This window comes from Sus scrofa, chromosome 7, assembly GCF_054392235.1.
Source record: "Sus scrofa isolate SSC_HxYL_T2T_F1_AM1 chromosome 7, Sscrofa_HxYL_maternal_Yorkshire_Landrace_v2.0, whole genome shotgun sequence".
NCBI lineage: Eukaryota > Metazoa > Chordata > Mammalia > Artiodactyla > Suidae > Sus > Sus scrofa.
In genome coordinates this window covers 19,481,109-19,498,996 of record NC_139389.1, presented here as the reverse complement: position 1 = coordinate 19,498,996, position 17,888 = coordinate 19,481,109, and the positions used below count along the sequence as shown (strand labels likewise).

Here is a 17,888-nt window from a genome sequence, read left to right as displayed (position 1 = left end):
ATATGTATTTTAAAAAACAAAACCTACAGACTATTAGAGCGGAAAAGATTTTTGATAACATCAAGTCCATATGCCTTTCTGGACGTTCCTTGTGGCTCACTGGATTCAGGATCTGGCACTGCAACATCTGTGACGTAAGTTGAGTTGAGACTGGCTTGAGTTCAATCCCTGGCCCAGGAACTTCCACATGGTTGTTGGGTGCATCCAAAAAAAAAAAAAAAAAAAAACCCTAAAAAAAAGTTCATATGCCTTTCAGTGTTGAGGAAATGGAGATCCATTATTTGCTTATAGTAGTGCACTGAATAAAGGAGCCTAAGATATGATGTTGAGAATAGGAAAAGCTTTGGTTGCTGAGCACTGCAGATTTGCACAAGATAATTGCTTTCCAGATACAATGTGGTTATAACGGTACATTGCAGAAGAGCATCTGCCAAAAGATCAAAAGTCTGACCTCCCAGTTCTGGTTCTTCTTGAGCAAATCAAGAAGCAAATCAGCCTCGAGCAAATCAGTGAACTTTTTCCAGCCTCAGTTTCATCATCTTCATATTATCTAAAGCATAGATAGTAATATTGCCAGGGTTGTTGTGACAATCACATTGAAGAAAGTGCCAGGCAAAAATAAAGTGCTAGTTTTACTCTAGTTAATTGAATCTAAGATGCTGGTGATTGTGAGATGCATCATTATTTCATTTATTTATTTATTTATTTATTTATTTTTTTGCCTTATGTCTTTTTAGGGCCACACCTGCAGCATATGGAGGTTCCCAGGCTGGGGGTCTAATCAGAGTTGTGGCCGCTGACCTACGCCAGAGCCACAGCAATGCCAGATCCGAGCCTTGTCTGCAACCTATGCCACATCACAGGGCAAGGCCGGTTCCTTAACCTACTGAGCGAGGCCAGGGATTGAACCCGTAACCTCATGGTTCCTAGTTGGATTCGTTTCTGCTGTGCCACCATGGGAACTCCATATCATTATTTTAAATACTGTGAAGGAAGAAAAATTCCTGTCAATTATACCATAGCAAATCACTTTCTTATTCTGTAGACTATTTCTACACGTTGGAAGAGATTTTGGAGGTGTTGCTTTAGGCAGATATTTATATTAAATCGTTTTTGTGCCTATTTAAAAAGGAAATACAGGTGAACATCCATTAAGGTTGGTTTTTTTTTTTTTTTTTTTTTTTTTGTCTTTTTAGGGCCACACCTTCGGTATCTGGAGGTTCCCAAGCTAGGGATTGAATCGGAGCTACACCTGCTGACCTACACCACAGCCACAGCCATGCGGGATCCAAGTTTCATTTGTGATCTATACCACAGCTCAAGGCAACACTGGATCCTTAACCCACTGAGCGAGGCCAGGGATAGAACTCACATCCTCATGGACACTAGTTGGATTCATTTCTGCTTTACCACAAAGGGAACTTCCCATTGAGGTATTCTTAAATTTCTTGACCATCCCGGTCCATTTCTGCTGAATCACTTGTCGAGGCACTTAGTGAGATTTGGGTTTTGTCCACACAATGTTGCCTCTGTGCCATCATGGGCACTGGGGGTGCAGCATTTCTGAAAAGAATGCTTTGCGTTGCTTTCTTTCAAAGCCTCTGACAGCGGTTCTACCCAGTGCACACATGTGCACAAGCAGTGGCATTATTTTCTGCCCAGTGCTTGGCCGACTTAGACATCTTGATTTCCGAGATGGTAAAATGTAAAAATGTGTACATGTTAGAATTGATTGCACATAGCACTATGATTGATTCCACTTTATTTCAAAGGTTTGGGCTTATAAGGGGAGAAAGCATGAGAAATCCTTTCTCTTTTCTTAGGAACTGTACTTGTCATTTGAACAAAGTCTGAATGGATGGTCTGCCTGAGATACGGTTGTTAGGGAGGGGAAAATTTCCCCCTTCCCCTCTTGGTACTTTTGACGGGTCAGATAATTAAAATGACATATGGCAGATCAACCAGAGAAAAACTGAATTTAATTACATACATAAAGGAAATCCACATAATGTGAGAGATTCCAGGTAAAATGAGAGTCGAGTAAAACAAGGCATGTATGTCCTCCTGGGCTAAAGAGAAGGAGGTAGGGTCTGGAACTTCACGGGGAAGGAAGACAATTCACAGGAAGATGGAAAGGAGCAGATGTCTGGTGAACAAGCGTTTGCTGTGTCATACAGAGACCGTGGAGCACAGAGAGGAATTTTAACAGATTTTTGATGTGTCCTTCTGTCTGCACCGCTGGTTAATGTTATACTCTATTTACTTTCGGTGATAACTCCCTTCCCAGAAAAGGTCCTCTAGCTAAATTAGGCTCTTAGAGGGAAGGTCAGTGTTTCTGAGTCCTTTGGACCTTGATTGTTTTGAGCTTGAAATAATTCACATGCCAAAGTGGCACAATTTGGGGTGTCCTGCCCTGAACCCCACTATGGCCCTGGGAGTGTTAACAAGACAGGCGTCCCATTGCCGTGAATAAATGATGGAAATAACTGTATGTTTCTGCTTTTACCTGTTCTTTTCTTCCTTCCTCTCTCTTTTTCTGTTTTCCCTTTGAAGTTCTTGAGGCCAAATCTGGCTCCTAAGAAACAGCAAAGGAAGCCCGCACCAAAGGCTACGCAGGGCCATCTCAGAAGCCTACCCCCACCCACTGTGTGAGGAAGAATGGCGCCCCCCACAGGTGTGCTCTCTTCATTGCTGCTACTGGTGACCTTTACAGGTATGAAAATGTTACCCTGGAGACACCAGTGTCACGCTTGAGCTTCCTGTCTTTGGTTTAAGCAACTCAGATCAACCTGAGGAAATGAAGATGCTGTGTGTTTGCTTTCCGACAGACGTATTTCACATATAAAAGGCAGACAGCATGCATAAGTAGCTTCTGGAAACAGGTATTGCATTTTGGGGGGGTGGGAGTAGAAAATTTCTGAAACAGAAGAATTTCAAATATTTACATAAATGCTGCCTTCACAAGGATGTGGACATAACTCTCCATAGACCTTTTTTTTTGCTTTGCTTTTTAGGGCCACACCCATGGCATATGGAAGTTTCCAGGCCAGAGATCCAATTGGAGCTGCAACTGCCAGCCTACGCCACAGCCATAGCAATGCAGGATACAAGCCCCATCTGCGATCTACACCACAGCTCACAACAATGCCGGATTCCCAACCCACTGAGTGAAGCCGGGGATCAAACTCACAGCCTCACAGAGACTAGTCAGATTCGTTTCTGTTGCGCCACAACAGGAACTTCCCCACGTACATTTTTATCACAACTACTTTTGGGAAAATAAAATCACCCTTCATGTATACTAGGGAAACTTCATGTGTTTGTTTAAAAGAATTGCAGAGTAGATCTTTTTGGAAAGCAAACAACAGACTCTCTTTTAATCATTACTGTTTATTTTCATGTAGTCTGCTTGTTTACTCTGGACACACCCTCGGCTTAAAGTCTCGGGTGAGCGAGCGTCAACTCTGGTGATCCATGCCTCATTGAGGCCAGCCAAGGCCAGCCACGCCCCTTTGAACTTAGCAAAGACTGAGAGGGTGGAGATTTGGCCAGAAAAACTAGTTATATCCAGGGTTTACCAAAGTGTGGTAAAACCATCCTGAGGTTTACTCAAGAGTGAGCCTTGTTAAAATGTGGTTTCCTAAGCCCCATCCAGACCTGCTGAATCAGCACTTCCAATGGGTGTGGCTCAGGATTCTGAAACATCTAAATATTTGCAAGCGCAGTTTTATACCAGGGCCACTTTGGAAAATGCTACCGTTGGGAACGTCCCCGTAGGGTCCTCTCCCCACGCCATCCATTCATCTGATTAAACTCACCACCGCCCAGTATGCCTGACAGTTCCTGTGTTCTATGGTTAGTGCACTCTGTACTCTGGAAAATCTTCTGTCATTAATGTTTGAAGATTCTTTTTTCCTCTCAAATCCCCACTCTTCCGCTGCTTTTTGTCTTTTTTTCTTGTGAGATGTTCCTTAATTCAAAATTCCTGAGTTACTGAACCCCAGTAATGATAGAGTTTTCCTGTCTCTTCTGTCTATCCTGTCTATCCTCTTTGCCTCTGCCAAGATGCTAATCAATGATTTTATTGATGTGTCAACAATCATGCAGTGCCTACCATGTGTTAGAGAGGAAAATCAAAGAGGCAGGAGGTCAGAGTGCCAAAACTTCAAGTGGGTTTTATTGACCAGCAGGCTGGCCAGGAGCACTGTGAGAAAACTCCCTGTGGCTTAGGGAGCAGTTTGTTTTATGGAAAGGAGTAGTTTCTATTTTTAGCACAGGTTTGTTCTTGGGCTAAGTCAGTATTCAAGGGTTGGGAGGGGCGACATCCTTAGGAATGTGGGTAGTGGTTTGGGTGGGGGGAGAGGGAAGTTGTAAAGAAACATCCCATGACTTTCGAGGCGCAGCGGGAAAGAATCCAACTAGGAACCATGAGGTTTAGGGTTCGATCCCTGGCCTTGCTCAGTCGGTTAAGGATCTGGCGTTGCCGTGAGCTGTGGTGTAGGTTGCAGACGCAGCTCAGATCTGGCATTGCTGTGGTGTAGGCTGGCAGCTACAGCTCCAATTAGACCCCTAGCCTGGGAACCTCCATATGCTGCGAGTGCAGCCCTAAAAAGACAAAAAAAAAAAAAAAAAAAAAAAAAAAAGAAAGAAAGAAAGAAAGAAAAGAAAAAGAAAAAAAGAAACATCCCATAACAAATTGTTTAACTGGTCTCCCAGGCACCTCATTGCCGGGGATAGGGATCAGCCTTCTAGACTGTAAGTCTGATTAGAGTTTTGGTGGTGCCTAGTAAGTCATGTCTGATTCCCCACCTACGACTGGGTTCATGGATTGGGTTGGGAATTTGTAGAGGGACAAACATGCGAGTGTTCTCTGGGCTCCTCAAGAACTTTCTTGAGTGAGTCTAATAGATTTTAAAGTAATTATAGCCCAAGGAAGAACAGTTTAATTGTTGGGAATCCCACCTTTTCAAACTTCTTTACTTAGCATTCAAATCTCTGCTTAGGGTATGTATCTCTAAACAGCCAATTTAGGTGATTTTTTGCACAATAAAAGGATGATCTGTCCCAGAGGTATATAGGGATCTCCACCTCCAGTTTGTTGGAAAACCACTTTAAGCTTGGTGTTGAAGGGCTACTGCTAAGCTAATCTCCCACCAGTAACAATTTCCTTGTTCCAGGATCACAGCCTTTTCGCCACACAGTCATTTTCTGTGACACAGTTTTACAAGTTGGTTTTTAAGCTTCTAGTGGCCAAAGCCAGAAATGAAACATGATAGTTTTTATGAGTCATATTGTCCATCAGTATTTTCAAGGGAAATAAAGCATATCCTGTCCTTTGTGTTTGAAAGAAATGTCTAGCTTGGGTCTTGGTTTAAAGGCTATGCAGGGATGTAGTGGTATCTTTATAAATAAAGGCAATAATTTGAGAGCAGAGTTGGGAGTGAAGGCTGCCTACCTATTTTATACTTTTCCTTATCTCTCTTTTTTTAACTCAATGAGTTTATTACATTTATAGTTGTACAATGATCATCACAATCCAATTTTATAGGGTTTCCATCGCATAACCTCAGCGCATCCCCCCACCCCCCCAAACTGTCTCCTTTGGAAAACATAAATTTTTCAAAGTCTGTGAGTCAGTATCTGTTCTACAAAGAAGTTCATTTTGTCCTTTTTTCAGGTTCCACATGTCAGTGATAGCTTTTGATGCTGGTGTCTCATTGTATGACTTCACTTAGCATGATAATTTCTAGGTCCATCCATGTTGCTAAAAATGCTGGTATTTCGTTCCTTTTAATGGCCGAGTAATATTCTATTGTGTATATGTACCACATCTTCTTGATCCACTCCTCTGTCTTGGCCTTGCAAATAGTGCTGCAATGAACATCAGAGTACATGTGTCTTTTCAAGCCATGGATCGATGTCCAGGAGTGGGATTGCTGGAACAAATGGTAGTTCTATTTTTAGCTTTCTGAGGAATCTCCATACTGTTTTCCACAGTGGTTACACCAAATTATATCCCTACCAACGGTGTAGTAGGGTTCCCTTTTCTCCACACCCTCTCCAGCATTTACTGTTTGTAGACTTTTTGATGACAGCCATTCTGGCCAGTGTAAGGTGGTATCTCACAGTGGTTTTGATTTGCATTTCTCGAATAATTAGTGATGTTGAACATCTTTTCATGTGTTTTTTGGCCATCCATATGTCTTCTATGGAGAAATGTCTGTTTAGATCTTCTGCCCATTTTTAGATAGGGTTATTTGTTTTTTTGGTATGGAGCTGCAGGTAGTGTTCATAAATTTTGGAGATTAATCCCTTGTCAGTCAATTCATTTGCAAAGATTTTCTCCCATTCCATGTGTTGTCTTTTTGTTTTGTTTAGGGTTTCCTTTGCTGTGCAGAAACTTTTTTTTTTTTTTGTCTTTTTGCTATTTCTTGGGCCGCTCCCACGGCATATGGAGGTTCCCAGGCTAGGGGTCGAATCAGAGCTGCAGCTGCCAGCCTACGCCAGAGCCACAGCAACGCGGGATGAGTCGAGTCTGCAACCTACGCCACGGCAACGCCCGATTGTTAACCCAATGAGCAAGGGCAGGGACCGAACCCGAAACCTCTTGGTTCCTAGTCAGATTCATTAACCACTGCGCCACGATGGGAACTCCTGCTGTGCAGAAACTTTTAAGTTTAATCGAGTCTCATTTGTTTAATTTTGTTTTGTTTTTGTTTTTTGTCTTTTTGTTGTTGTTGTTGTTGTTGTTGCTATTTCTTGGGCCGCTCCCGCGGCATATGGAGGTTCCCAGGCTAGGGGTTGAATCGGAGCTGTAGCCACTGGCCTACGCCAGAGCCACAGCAACGCGGGATCCGAGCTGTGTCTGCAACCTACACCACAGCTCACGGCAACGCCGGATCGTTAACCCACTGAGCAAGGGCAGGGATGGAACCCGCAACCTCATGGTTCCTAGTCGGATTCGTTAACCACTGCGCCACGACGGGAACTCCCTAATTTTGTTTTTATTGTCATTACTCTAGGAGGTGGGTCTGAGAAGACGTTGCTGTGGTATGTCAGAGAGTGTTTGGCCTGTGTTTTCCTCTAAAAGTTTTATAGTATCCGGTCTTATGTTTTGCTACTTAATCCATTTTGAGTTTATTTTTGTGTATGGTATTAGGAAATGTTCTAATTTTGTTCTTTTACATGTAGCTGTCCACTTTTCCCAGCACTATTTATTGAAGTGACTCTTTTCTCCATTGTATATTCTTGCCTCTTCATCATAGATTTGTTGACTGTAGGTGCATGAGTTTAATTCTGGGCTTTCTATCCTGTTCCACTGATCTATATTTCTGTCTTTGTGCCAGTACCATGTGGTTTTGATAACTGTAGTTTTGTAGTATAGTCTGAAGTCAGGGAGCCCAATTCCCCCAGCTCCATTTTTTTTTTCCTCAGGAGGCCTTTGGCTATTCTGGTTTTTTTGTGCTTCCAAACAAACTTTAAAATATTTTGTTCTAGGAGTTCCCATCGTGGCTCAGTGGTTAACAAATCCGACTAGGAACCATGAGGTTTGGGGGTTCGATCCCTGGCCTTGATCAGTGGGTTAAGGATCTGGTGTTGCTGTTAGCCATGGTGTAGGTTGCAGACACGGTCAGATCCCATGTTGCTGTGGCTCTGGCGTAGGCCGGTGGCTACAGCTCCAATTAGACTCCTAGCCTGGGAACTTCCAAATGCTGCGGGAGCAGTCCTAAAAATGGCAAAAAGCCAAAAAAATTTTTTTTGTTCTAGTTCTGTGGTAATTTGATAGGGATTGCACTGAATCTGTAGATTGCCTTGGGTAGTATAGTCATATTGATAGTATTGATTTTTCCAATCCAAGTGATATTTTACCTCTTCCTTTCCAATTTGGATTCCTTTTATTTCTTTTTCTTCTCTGTTTGCCATGGTAGGACTTCCAAAACTATGTTGAATGAGAGCAGACATCTTTGTCTTGTTCCCGATCTCAGGGGAATTCTTTCAGCTTTTCACCATTGAGAATGATGTTAGCTGTGGGTTTGTCATATTGAGGTAGGTTCCCTCTATGCCCACCTTTTAGAGGGTTTTTATCAGAAATGGGTGTTGGATTTTGTCAAAAGTTTTTTCTCCATCTATTGAGAGGATCACATGGTTTTTATTCTTCAGTTTGTTAATGTGGTGTATAACACTGATTGATTTGTGGATATTGAAGAATCCTTGCATCCCTGGGATAAATCCCACTTGATCATGATGTACAATTCCTTTAATGTATTGCTGGATTCAGTTTCATAGTATTTTGTTGAGGATTTTTGCATCTATGTTCATCAGTGAAATTGCCCTGTAATTTTCTTTCTTTCTTCTTTTTTTTTTTTTGTAGTATCTTTGTCTGGTTTTCATATCAGGGTAATGTGGCCTCATAGAATGAGTTTGGGAATGTTCCCTCCTCTGTGATTTTTTGGAAGAGTTTTAAAAAAATAGGCATTAGCACTTTTCTAAATGTTCACCTGTGAAGCTGTCTGGTCCTGGACTTTAGTTTGTTGGAAGTTTTTTAATCATTTTCAGTTTCAGTACTTCTGATTGGTCCATTCATCTTTTCTATTTCTTCATGGTTTAGTTTTGGCAGATTGTATGTCTCTAAGAATTTGTCCATTTCTTCTAGGTTTTCCATTTTATTGGTATATAGTTGCTTGTAGTAGTCTCTTATGATCCTTTGTATTTCTGTGATGTCCATTGTAACTTCTCCTTTTTCATTTCTAATTTTATTGATTTGGGTCCTCTCTCTTTTTTCTTAATGGGTCTGGCTAAGGGTTTATCAATTTTGTTGATCTTTTCAAAGAACCAGCTTTTCGTTTCATTGATCTTTTCTATGGTTTTCTTCGTTTCTATTTCATTGATTTCTGCTCTGATCTTTATGATATCTTTCCTTCTGCTAACTTTAGGTCTTGTCTGTTCTTCTCTCTCTAGTTGCTTTAGATGTAAAGTTAAGTTTTTTATTTGAGCTTTTTCTTGTTTTCTGAGGTAGGCTTGTATTGCTATAAACCTCCCTCTTAAAACTGCTTTTGCTGCATCCCATAGGTTTTGGAGTGTGCTATCTTTGTTATCATTTACTTCTAGGTATTTTTTAATTTCCTCTTTGATTTCTTCAGTGATCCACTGGTTGTTTAGTAGCATGTTGTTTAGTCTCCACATGTTTGTGTTTTTAACAGTTTTTTTCTTGTTGTTGATTTCTAGTCATATAGCATTGTGGTCAGAAAAGATGCTAGATATGATTTCAATTTTCTTAAAGTTACTGAAGCTTGATTTGTGGCCCAGAATGTGATCAATCCTAGAGAATGTTCACTGTGCACTTGAGAAGAATGTGTATTCTGCTGCTTATAAAATGGAATGTCCTGTAAATATCCATTAAGTCCACCTGGTCTAATGCTTCATTTACAGCCTGTGTTTCCTTGTTGATTCTGGATGATCTGTCCATTGCTGTAAGTGGGGTGTTAAAGTCCCCTGCTATTATTGTGTAAATGTCAATTTCTTCTTTTAAGGTTGTTAGCAGTTGCCTTATATATTGAGGTGCTTTTATGTTGGGTTCATATATATTTACAATTGTTACATGTTCTTCTTGGATTGATCCTTTGATCATTATGTAATGTCCTTCTTTGTCTCTAATATTCTTTATTTTAAGGTCTATTTTGTCTGATATGAATATTGCTATTCCAGCTTTCTTTTCATTCCCATTTGCATGGAATATTTTCTTCCATCCTCTCACTTTAAATTTGTATGTGTCCCTAGAAGTGAAATAGGTCTCTTGAAGACAGCACATATATGTGTCTTGTTTTCGTATACATTCAGCCAGTCTATGCCTTTTGGTTGGGACATTTAGTCTATTTACATTTAAGGTAATTATTGATATGTATGTTCTTATTGCCATTTTATTAACTGTTTTAGATTTGTTTTTGTTGCTCTTTTTTCTTCCCTTCTCTTACTCTCTCCTCTTGTGATTTGATGAGTATTTTTGGTATTGTATTTGAGTTGATTTTTCTTATTTGTGTGTGTATCTACTGTAGATTTTTGGATCACAGTTACCCTGAAGTTTTGATATAGGAGTCTATATATATACAATTTTGTTTTAAGTTGTTGGTCTCTTAATTGCAAGTGTATCTCCAGTGTCCTGCATTTGTACCCTCCTCTTCTCACAGTTTCTGATTTTTTTTTTGCTATTTCTTGGGCCACTCCCACAGCATATGGAGGTTCCCAGGCTAGGGGTCCAACCGGAGCTGTAGCCACCGGCCTACGCCAGAGCCATAGCAACACGGGATCCAAGCTGCGTCTGCAACCTACACCACAGCTCACGGCAACGCCAGATCGTTAACCCACTGAGCAAGGGCAGGGACCGAACCCGCAACCCCATGGTTCCTAGTCGGATTCGATAACCACTGCGCCACGACGGGAACTCCACAGTTTCTGATATTGGTAGCATATTTGTGTATGGATGATTTTCTACCTCTACTATATGTATGCCTTTGCTGGTGAGCCTTGTCATTTGTAATATTTTTGTTTCTAGTTGTGGTCTTTTCTTTTCCACCTAGAGAAGTTCCTTTAGTATTTGTTGTAAAGCTGGTTTAGTGTTGCTGAATTCTCTTAGTTTTTGCTTATCTGTAGAGCTTTTGATTTCTCCTTCAAATCTGAATGAGAGCCTTGCTGATAGAGTAATCTTGTTTGGAGGTTTTTTCCTTTCATGACTTAGGTGTATCATGCTACTCCCTTCTGGCTTGCAGTTTCTGCTGAAAAATCTGCTGATAACCTTCTCAGGGTCCTTGTATGTTGTTTCTTTTCCCTAACTGCTTTCAGTGTTTTCTCTTTGTCTTTAATTTTGGTCAGTTTGATTAATATGTGTCTCAGGGTGTTCCTCCTTGGGTTTATTTTATATGGTACTTGTTGTCCTTCCTGGATTTGAGTGAGTGGTTCCTTTCCCATGTTAGGGTAGTTTTTGGTTATTATCTCTTTGAATATTTTTTCTATCCCTTTCTCTCTCTCTTCTCCTTTTGGCACCCCTATAATATGGATGTTGGTGCATTTAACATTGTCCCAGAGTTCACTTAGACTATCTTCATTTCTTTTCAATCTTTTTTCTCTTTTCTGTTCTGCATCAGTGATTTCTACTAGTCTGTCTCCACCTTGCTTATTTGTTCTTCTGCTTCCTGCATTCTGCTGTTGGTTGCTTCTAATGAATTTTTTCATTTCAATTATTGTATTTTGCCTCTCTGCTTGCTTAATCCTTAAATCTTGCATTTCTTTGCTTAATGTTTCCTGTAAATTATCAATCTTTGCTTCTAGTTTATTTCCAATGTCTTGCATCATCTTCAGCATCATCAATCTAAAGTCTTTTCCCTGGAGACTGATAATCTCCAGATCACTTAGCTGTTTTTCTGGGTTTTTTTCCTTGCTCCCTTATCTGAGTCATAACCCTCTGTCTTTTCATTATGTATAGATTTTTGGTGTGGTCTTTTTCCAGACAATACAGTTGTAGCCTCTCTTGCTTCTGATGTCTGTCCCCCTTGTGACTGAAGTTGATACAGGGGCTTGCTGTAGGCTTCCTGATGGGAGGGACTTGTGCCTGCTCACTGGTAGGTGGAGCTGATTCTTATCCCTCTGGTGGGTGGGGCTTTGTCTCTGCATAAGAAATATTAGATGCAGCTGGGTGCCTGGGGGCTCTTTAGGCAGCCTGTTTACTGAAGGGTGGAGCTTTGATCCAACCTGGATTATTGTCTGGCCTGGGACATCTCAGCACTGATGAGTGGGGCCAGATTTTTCCAAAAATACCCAGCTCTAGAGGAGCACACACTGATGATTATTCCCGAGACCTTTTCCTCCAATGTCCTTCTCCCACAATGAGCCACAGACACCCCCTGTTTTCCTAGAAGATCCTCCAAGAACTGCACTCAGTTCTGACTCAGATTCCTATGGAGACTCTGCTTTGCCCTGGGACCCGGTGCACAGGAATCCCAGTATGCGCCTTTCAAGACTGTGGTCTCCGCTTTGCCCAGTACCATGGAGCTCCTGCACACAAGCCCCATTGGCCTTCAATGCCAAATGTTCTAGGGGCTCCTCCTCCCAATGCCAGATCCCCAGGCATGGGCACCTGACGAGGGGCTCAGAACTCTCACCCCTGTAGGTGCGTCTCTGTGATACAGTTACTTTCCAGTCTGTGGGCTGCCCACCCAGCAGGCATAGAGTTGCTTATATCTTATAATCGACCCTCCTCCTGTCTTGATGTGTGGCCTCCTCTTTGTCTTGTGGAGTAGGATATCTTTTGTGATAGTTTGCAGTCTATTTGGGTGAAGGTTGTTCAGCAGTTGGTTGTAATTTTGGTGAGCTGCAGTCCTTCTACTCTGCCATCTTAATTCCATCTCTCCACGTTTCTTTATCTCTTGACCTTAATTAGAAATTCTGTTTTGTTATGTTTGAAAGAATTTATTTTTTCTCTTCTCCGTATAGTGAGATTAAGATTTTCTTTAGAAAATTAAAGCCTAAAGCTACTAAGGTGATTTTTTAAAAGTAGATTTGGATTGAGAAAATTTTTTTTTTTAATTCATAAACTTTTATTTTTCGAGTGATTTTAGGTTCACAGCTAAATCGAGAAAGAAGTTCAGAGACCATATAGAGCCCTTGTTTCCACACTGTGAAGGATTGAGAAAATTTCATTTCAGTTGAACAGTTCAGTTCATTTGTTGCCAGCTTATTCTTTGGGAAAGATGTGTATCTATTATATATAATTTTTATTGAATCAGACCAATTATACTTTCCTATGGAGTCAATGTTTGACCTTGAATGATTCTTAAAAATGTATAATGATGATGTCGTAAAAGTTAAAAAAAGTAAAATTTTTTGGAATTCCTGCTGTGGCACAGCAGGTTAATGATCTGGCTTGTCTCTGTGGAAGCATGGGTTTGATCCCCAGCCTGTGCAGTGGGTTAAGGATCAGGCATTGCTGCAGCTGTGGCATAGGTTGCAACTGTGGCTCAGATTCAGTCCTTGGCCCAGGAGCTTCCTTATGCCATGGGAGCAGCCATAGAAAAGAAAAAAAAAAGATGATTCTTATACTATATTTAACCATCTCTTACCTCTAGTTAGAAGTACTCTCTGTCACTATGAAAAAAGTACCACTCATTAAGAGAATGATCAGTGATAAGCCCTTACTAGGAAAGAGATCCTTTGCTGTTCTGAGTTCAGCAGCATAGTGCCTCTCAAACTATATGTGGTGAGGGACCAATTTGTTTTTATTTCCAGTCCACTACAGACTGATTCTTTGGTAAAATATAGGTGAAAATTACCTACTGAAAGAAAAATGCCCAGTGGAAGAGTTATGGGTTTCAGCTTTATTCGGAGACCTTCCTGAGGACTACAGCCTTGGAAGCAGCCTCTTAGTAGCTCTAAGGGAACTGCTCTCGAGAGGTAGGGGAGAAGCTGGTGTACATACAGTTTTTTGCTGGGGAATACATATAGTCAGCATAGATCGTGGTGAAAGATTACCGCTCATCCTAAGGACCAGATATCTCAGTTAATGATTTTAGTGCTTTCCTGTGTATGGGAAGATGGAAGAATCTGGGCTTATTAAAATTCTTCCTGAGATATGCATCTAACTATCTAAGGGGCTTGTTTTTCCAAAGGAGAGAGTGCCTCATCCTGTTTTTCATCCTGAATTCTTTTCCGGGTGTACTGTAGTGGGTAATGACTTAATCCTTGTAGAACTGGACGGTGGGCGACCTTCTTTGTTTTACACAAGAAACAAAAAAGGAGAAAAGTGATTTTGTCTTTGGATGTCAGGGAATGACAAATCGCTACAGAGCTTTCTAAAAGCCTCAGTTTCTGTTGTTCTGTCACGGACTGGTCACAGAGTTTGTGGCCCTGCCCCATTGTGTCACAGATAACACTTACACAGCACAACTCTAGTGCCCAACTAGAAATATTTGTAGTTCATCATTTAGCATTTAATTAAAGCTAGTTTTTCTTTTATGGCCACACCTATGGCATGTGAAAACTCCCAGGCCAGGGATCAAACTCATACCATAGCAGAGACCCAGAGTGCTGCAGTGGCAGTGCCAGATTATTAACCCAGTGTGGTGTCACAAGGGAACTCTGAAGCTAGTTTTTATAGATTTATATTTAGGACAAGTTTTTCTCTCCTTTTCTATTTCTCTGTCATCAGAATGTCCCTCTCATCAGAGTAACCTGTAAGACTTTTAAAAATTCAGTTAAGGAGTTTAGCAGAAACAAATCTGACTAGCATCCAAGAGGACACAGGTTCAATCCCTGGCCTCGCTCGGTGGGTTAAGGATCTGATGTTGCCATGAGATGTGGTGTAGTTCCCAGATGAGGCTCAGATCTGGCATTGCTGTGGCTGTGGCGTAGGCGAGTGGCTACAGGTCCGATTCAGCCCCTAGCCTGGGAACCTCCATATGCCGCAGGTGTGGCCCTAAAAAGACAACAACAACAACAAAAATTCAGTTAACAATAGCAACAATATGACATTGTTCCTAAAGTAAACTTTTATAAAACTGGATTTGGAGTGAGGAGCAAAATATTATAAACAGTGTGTAAAGGCAGTACACACGTGGAAAGGAATGCCTCTGTTTGCCGAGTGGAGTAACATTCTGTAAAGAGAGAGGATGGAAGTGGAGACAGGTGGAAGAATCTGTGTGGGTGGAGGGTGGGGCCAGAGGGATGGGGGACAGATTATCCAATGGGGTGTCAATGGACAGGCTGTAAGATAAAGCAGTAGACTTTCTATAGGAGATGCTGGTGGTGTATTTGCTTGCCTGAGGTGACCTGCCTCGCTTCCTTATTGGAGAATGTGTCATTTGCAGCGTGTGCCTGTATGCAGTGCAGTGAGGGGAGGACTTACTCCAATGCCATCATTTCTCCCAACTTGGAAACCAACAAAATCATGCGGGTCCCTCAGACCACCCCAGTGGTGGACTGCACCTCCGCCTGCTGTGACCTGGCCAGCTGTGACCTGGCCTGGTGGTTTGAGGGCCGCTGCTACCTGGTGAGCTGCCCACACAAAGAGAACTGCCAGCCCAAGCAGATGGGCTCCATCAGGTCCTACCTGACCTTCGTGCTCAGGCCAGCCCAGAGGCCCGCGCAGCTGCTGGACCCGGGCGAGGTGCTGCTGAACAGGGGCTCCCCGTCGGGAATCTGGGGGGACTTGCCTGAAGATATCAGAAAGGACCTGCCCTTTCTGGGCCAAGATCGGGGCCTGGAGGAGATGTCTGAGTACTCGGATGACTACAGGGAGCTGGATCAGAACCTCTTCCAGCCCAGCAGTAAGCAGGAGCCCCGAGGGAGCGCCGAGTACACCGACTGGGGCTTGCTGCCTGGTGGTGGCAGCGAGGGAGGTTTCAACTCCTCCGCTGGGGATGGCCCAGCAGCATCAGCGGAGAAGCAGCAGGAGGACCCGGAGCTCCATAAACTGAATGCGTCGGCGTGGACCCCGGCCCCTAAACACTCCCCGGAGAGAAGCTTGTTGCTTCCCTTGGTCACTGCTCCAGCTTCGGGAGAGGAGCTGGAGAAAGAGACTTTTCAGCTCCAGGAGCCACCCAGCAAGGGCTCTGCGAGAGAGGTGGGTGCGGCCGGTGGGGGCGGGGCGGGGAGGGGGTGGGGGTGGGGGGCAGGAGCTGAGCGCACTTTTGGAGCCAGGCCCTCATCAGGACTCAGGTCCCACGAAGGTTCCTTTTAAGCGCACCTGATAAGGCGTTGGCAACAAAGATGTCTCTCAGAGCTTCCCAGCAAACAAAGCGTCTTGTTCCCCTCTTATGTTTTCATGACCAGACTGTTGAAAAGAACTAGTTCCTCTGCCATCACAAGTTAGACACTGAATGATGGTTTAGCATTTCTCCCTAAAGATGCCTCTACTGGTATCCAGGGAGAATGAAGAGTTTGTAGAAGTTTCTGGAGCCAGTCCATAGACATAGCACATATAGCCAGAGGCTTTGCAAACCTCTTGTGGAAATTTTTGTAGGAGCAGGAAAAAAAAAAAAAAAAGGGTCTTCTTCCCTTCTAGGTTCTTTGGTGAGGGTAATAATTACATTGACATAAGATAGATGAGCAGGAGAAAAATACTTATTTTTATATGAATAGGAGATCCCATAAAAATGTGAGAAGCGACTGAAACAGGAAGCTTTTATATCTTTTAAACAAAGAAACAATACATTTGTGAAGAATTGACAAGAAGAAGGGGGTTAGGCTAGTAAATTGGTGACATAGTGTCTGTTAAAGATAAATATCTGTTAAAAAAAATAAGCTGAAGCATATTAACATTTGAAAGAGGGAGTTCCCGTCGTGGTGCAGTGATTAACGAATCCGACTAGGAACCATAAGGTTGCAGGTTCAATCCCTGGCCTTGCTCAGTGGGTTAATGACCGGCGTTGCCCTGAGCTGTGGTGTAGGTCGAAGATGTGGCTTGGATCCCGAGTTGCTGTGGCTGTGGTGTAGGCCAGTGGCTACAGCTCCGATTAGACCCCTAGCCTGGGAACCTCCATATGCCGCGGGAGTGGCCCTAGAAAAGACAAAACAAAAACAAAAAAAAAAAAAAAAAGAGTTTTTTTTGAGCAAAAATAGATTCAAATCAGGCAGCATCCCACCCAGCAGACAGAAGGGAGCTCCAAGGAGCTTTACAAGGTGAAAGACGTTTATAGGCAGAAGGGAAGGGGAACAAGGCAAGAAAAGTGGGTAGGTTATTGCAAGGTTACTTTTCTTTAAGGGCGTTTATCCAGCAGATGACCTTACAATTATTCCTGGGTGACTGGTTTAAGATTCCATTTCTGGGAGAGCTGAAACCGTAATTAAGTCTTGTTCTGGGGGCTTAGCTTAAGCCACTCTATTTTGGGGCTGTTGTTTTAACACAAGATTTGTTTATAGAGGTGCCTCAGCCCTAAATTTCTTTCCTCCGGTGGTACGCTTGCCTTCTATCCACCTGTCACAGTGTTTTATTTTCCACTAAAATATAAAGTCACAATTAAATTTTCGGGGGGCTCCGCTAGGTTGTGCATAATCCTTGAAAGGAAGGGTTTCTTTGACATGGGAATCTACCTCGTGCTTTCAGGGGACAAGAGAGGGTCAGGGTGTCCTTCTCGCCCTGGCTGTTCCTCAAGCACCTTTCATTCAAAATAATCAGCATGCCAAAGGGTCATATTTAGGGGTGACATAGTCTGAACCCTCCCCCAGCTTCTTCAAGACCCAGTGGGTTCTGAGGTTGCTAGAAACTCACCAGGGACGTGACTCAGTTGGAGAGAAGGAACAAGATGCTAAGGAGAGACATAAGCTCTCTAGAAAGTTCCATGAAAAACACAGGTGGGAAGAATGGGCATTGTGGAGAGAACAGACATACCCAAAGCTGAGGGAAGGTTCAAGGGCTACCAGCAGGGGGTCAGGGAGGTAGACAAGGAAGCTGCATGGTGAGGAGAGTGGTTGGGAGCTCAGAGGCGGCTCATTTGGGAAATGCTGGGACCTGAGGAGTATGTAGTGAGTGTGTGGATCAGGGGAAGCTGAATGCAGCTGGCAGCAAAGTGACAGAAGGAAAGGTCATGGGATAAACTTGTATCTCAAGGTACGAGAGGGCACTTAGAATGTAAAGGGACTCAAACCGATTAAGGGTTTTTTCAAAAGGAAAATACTATTTAAGATATCAGTATGGAGTTCCCATCGTGGCGCAGTGGTTAACGAATCCACTAGGAACCATGAGGTTTCAGGTTCGATCCCTGGACTTGCTCAGTGGGTTAAAGATCCAGCGTTGCCATGAGCTGTGGTGTAGGTCGCAGACTCAGCTTGGATCCCTCGTTGCTGTGGCTCTGGTGTAGGCCAGTGGCTACAGCTCCAGTTGGACCCCTAGCCTGGGAACCTCC

At 42.8% G+C, this 17,888-nt stretch overlaps 1 protein-coding gene across 12 annotated transcripts in view; it reads left to right on the top strand.

The window, feature by feature from the left end:
• The window catches only part of KIAA0319, a 103,127-nt gene that overhangs the window by 32,083 nt on the left and 53,156 nt on the right, over positions 1–17,888 (top strand). For 7 of the 12 annotated variants that reach the window (XR_014809741.1, XR_014809742.1, XM_005665630.4 and 4 more), the window contains 2 exons: positions 2,554–2,713; positions 14,853–15,607. Coding sequence is in view for 8 of the 12 variants with exons in the window: in XM_005665630.4 (XP_005665687.3) it covers positions 2,659–2,713; positions 14,853–15,607 (810 nt within the window). In the remaining 4 variants the exon portion in view is untranslated. Of the gene's footprint in view, positions 1–2,553; positions 2,883–14,852; positions 15,608–17,888 lie in introns of all 12 variants that reach the window. The other 5 variants (XR_014809743.1, XM_084967576.1, XR_014809744.1 and 2 more) reach the window with 3 other exon arrangements.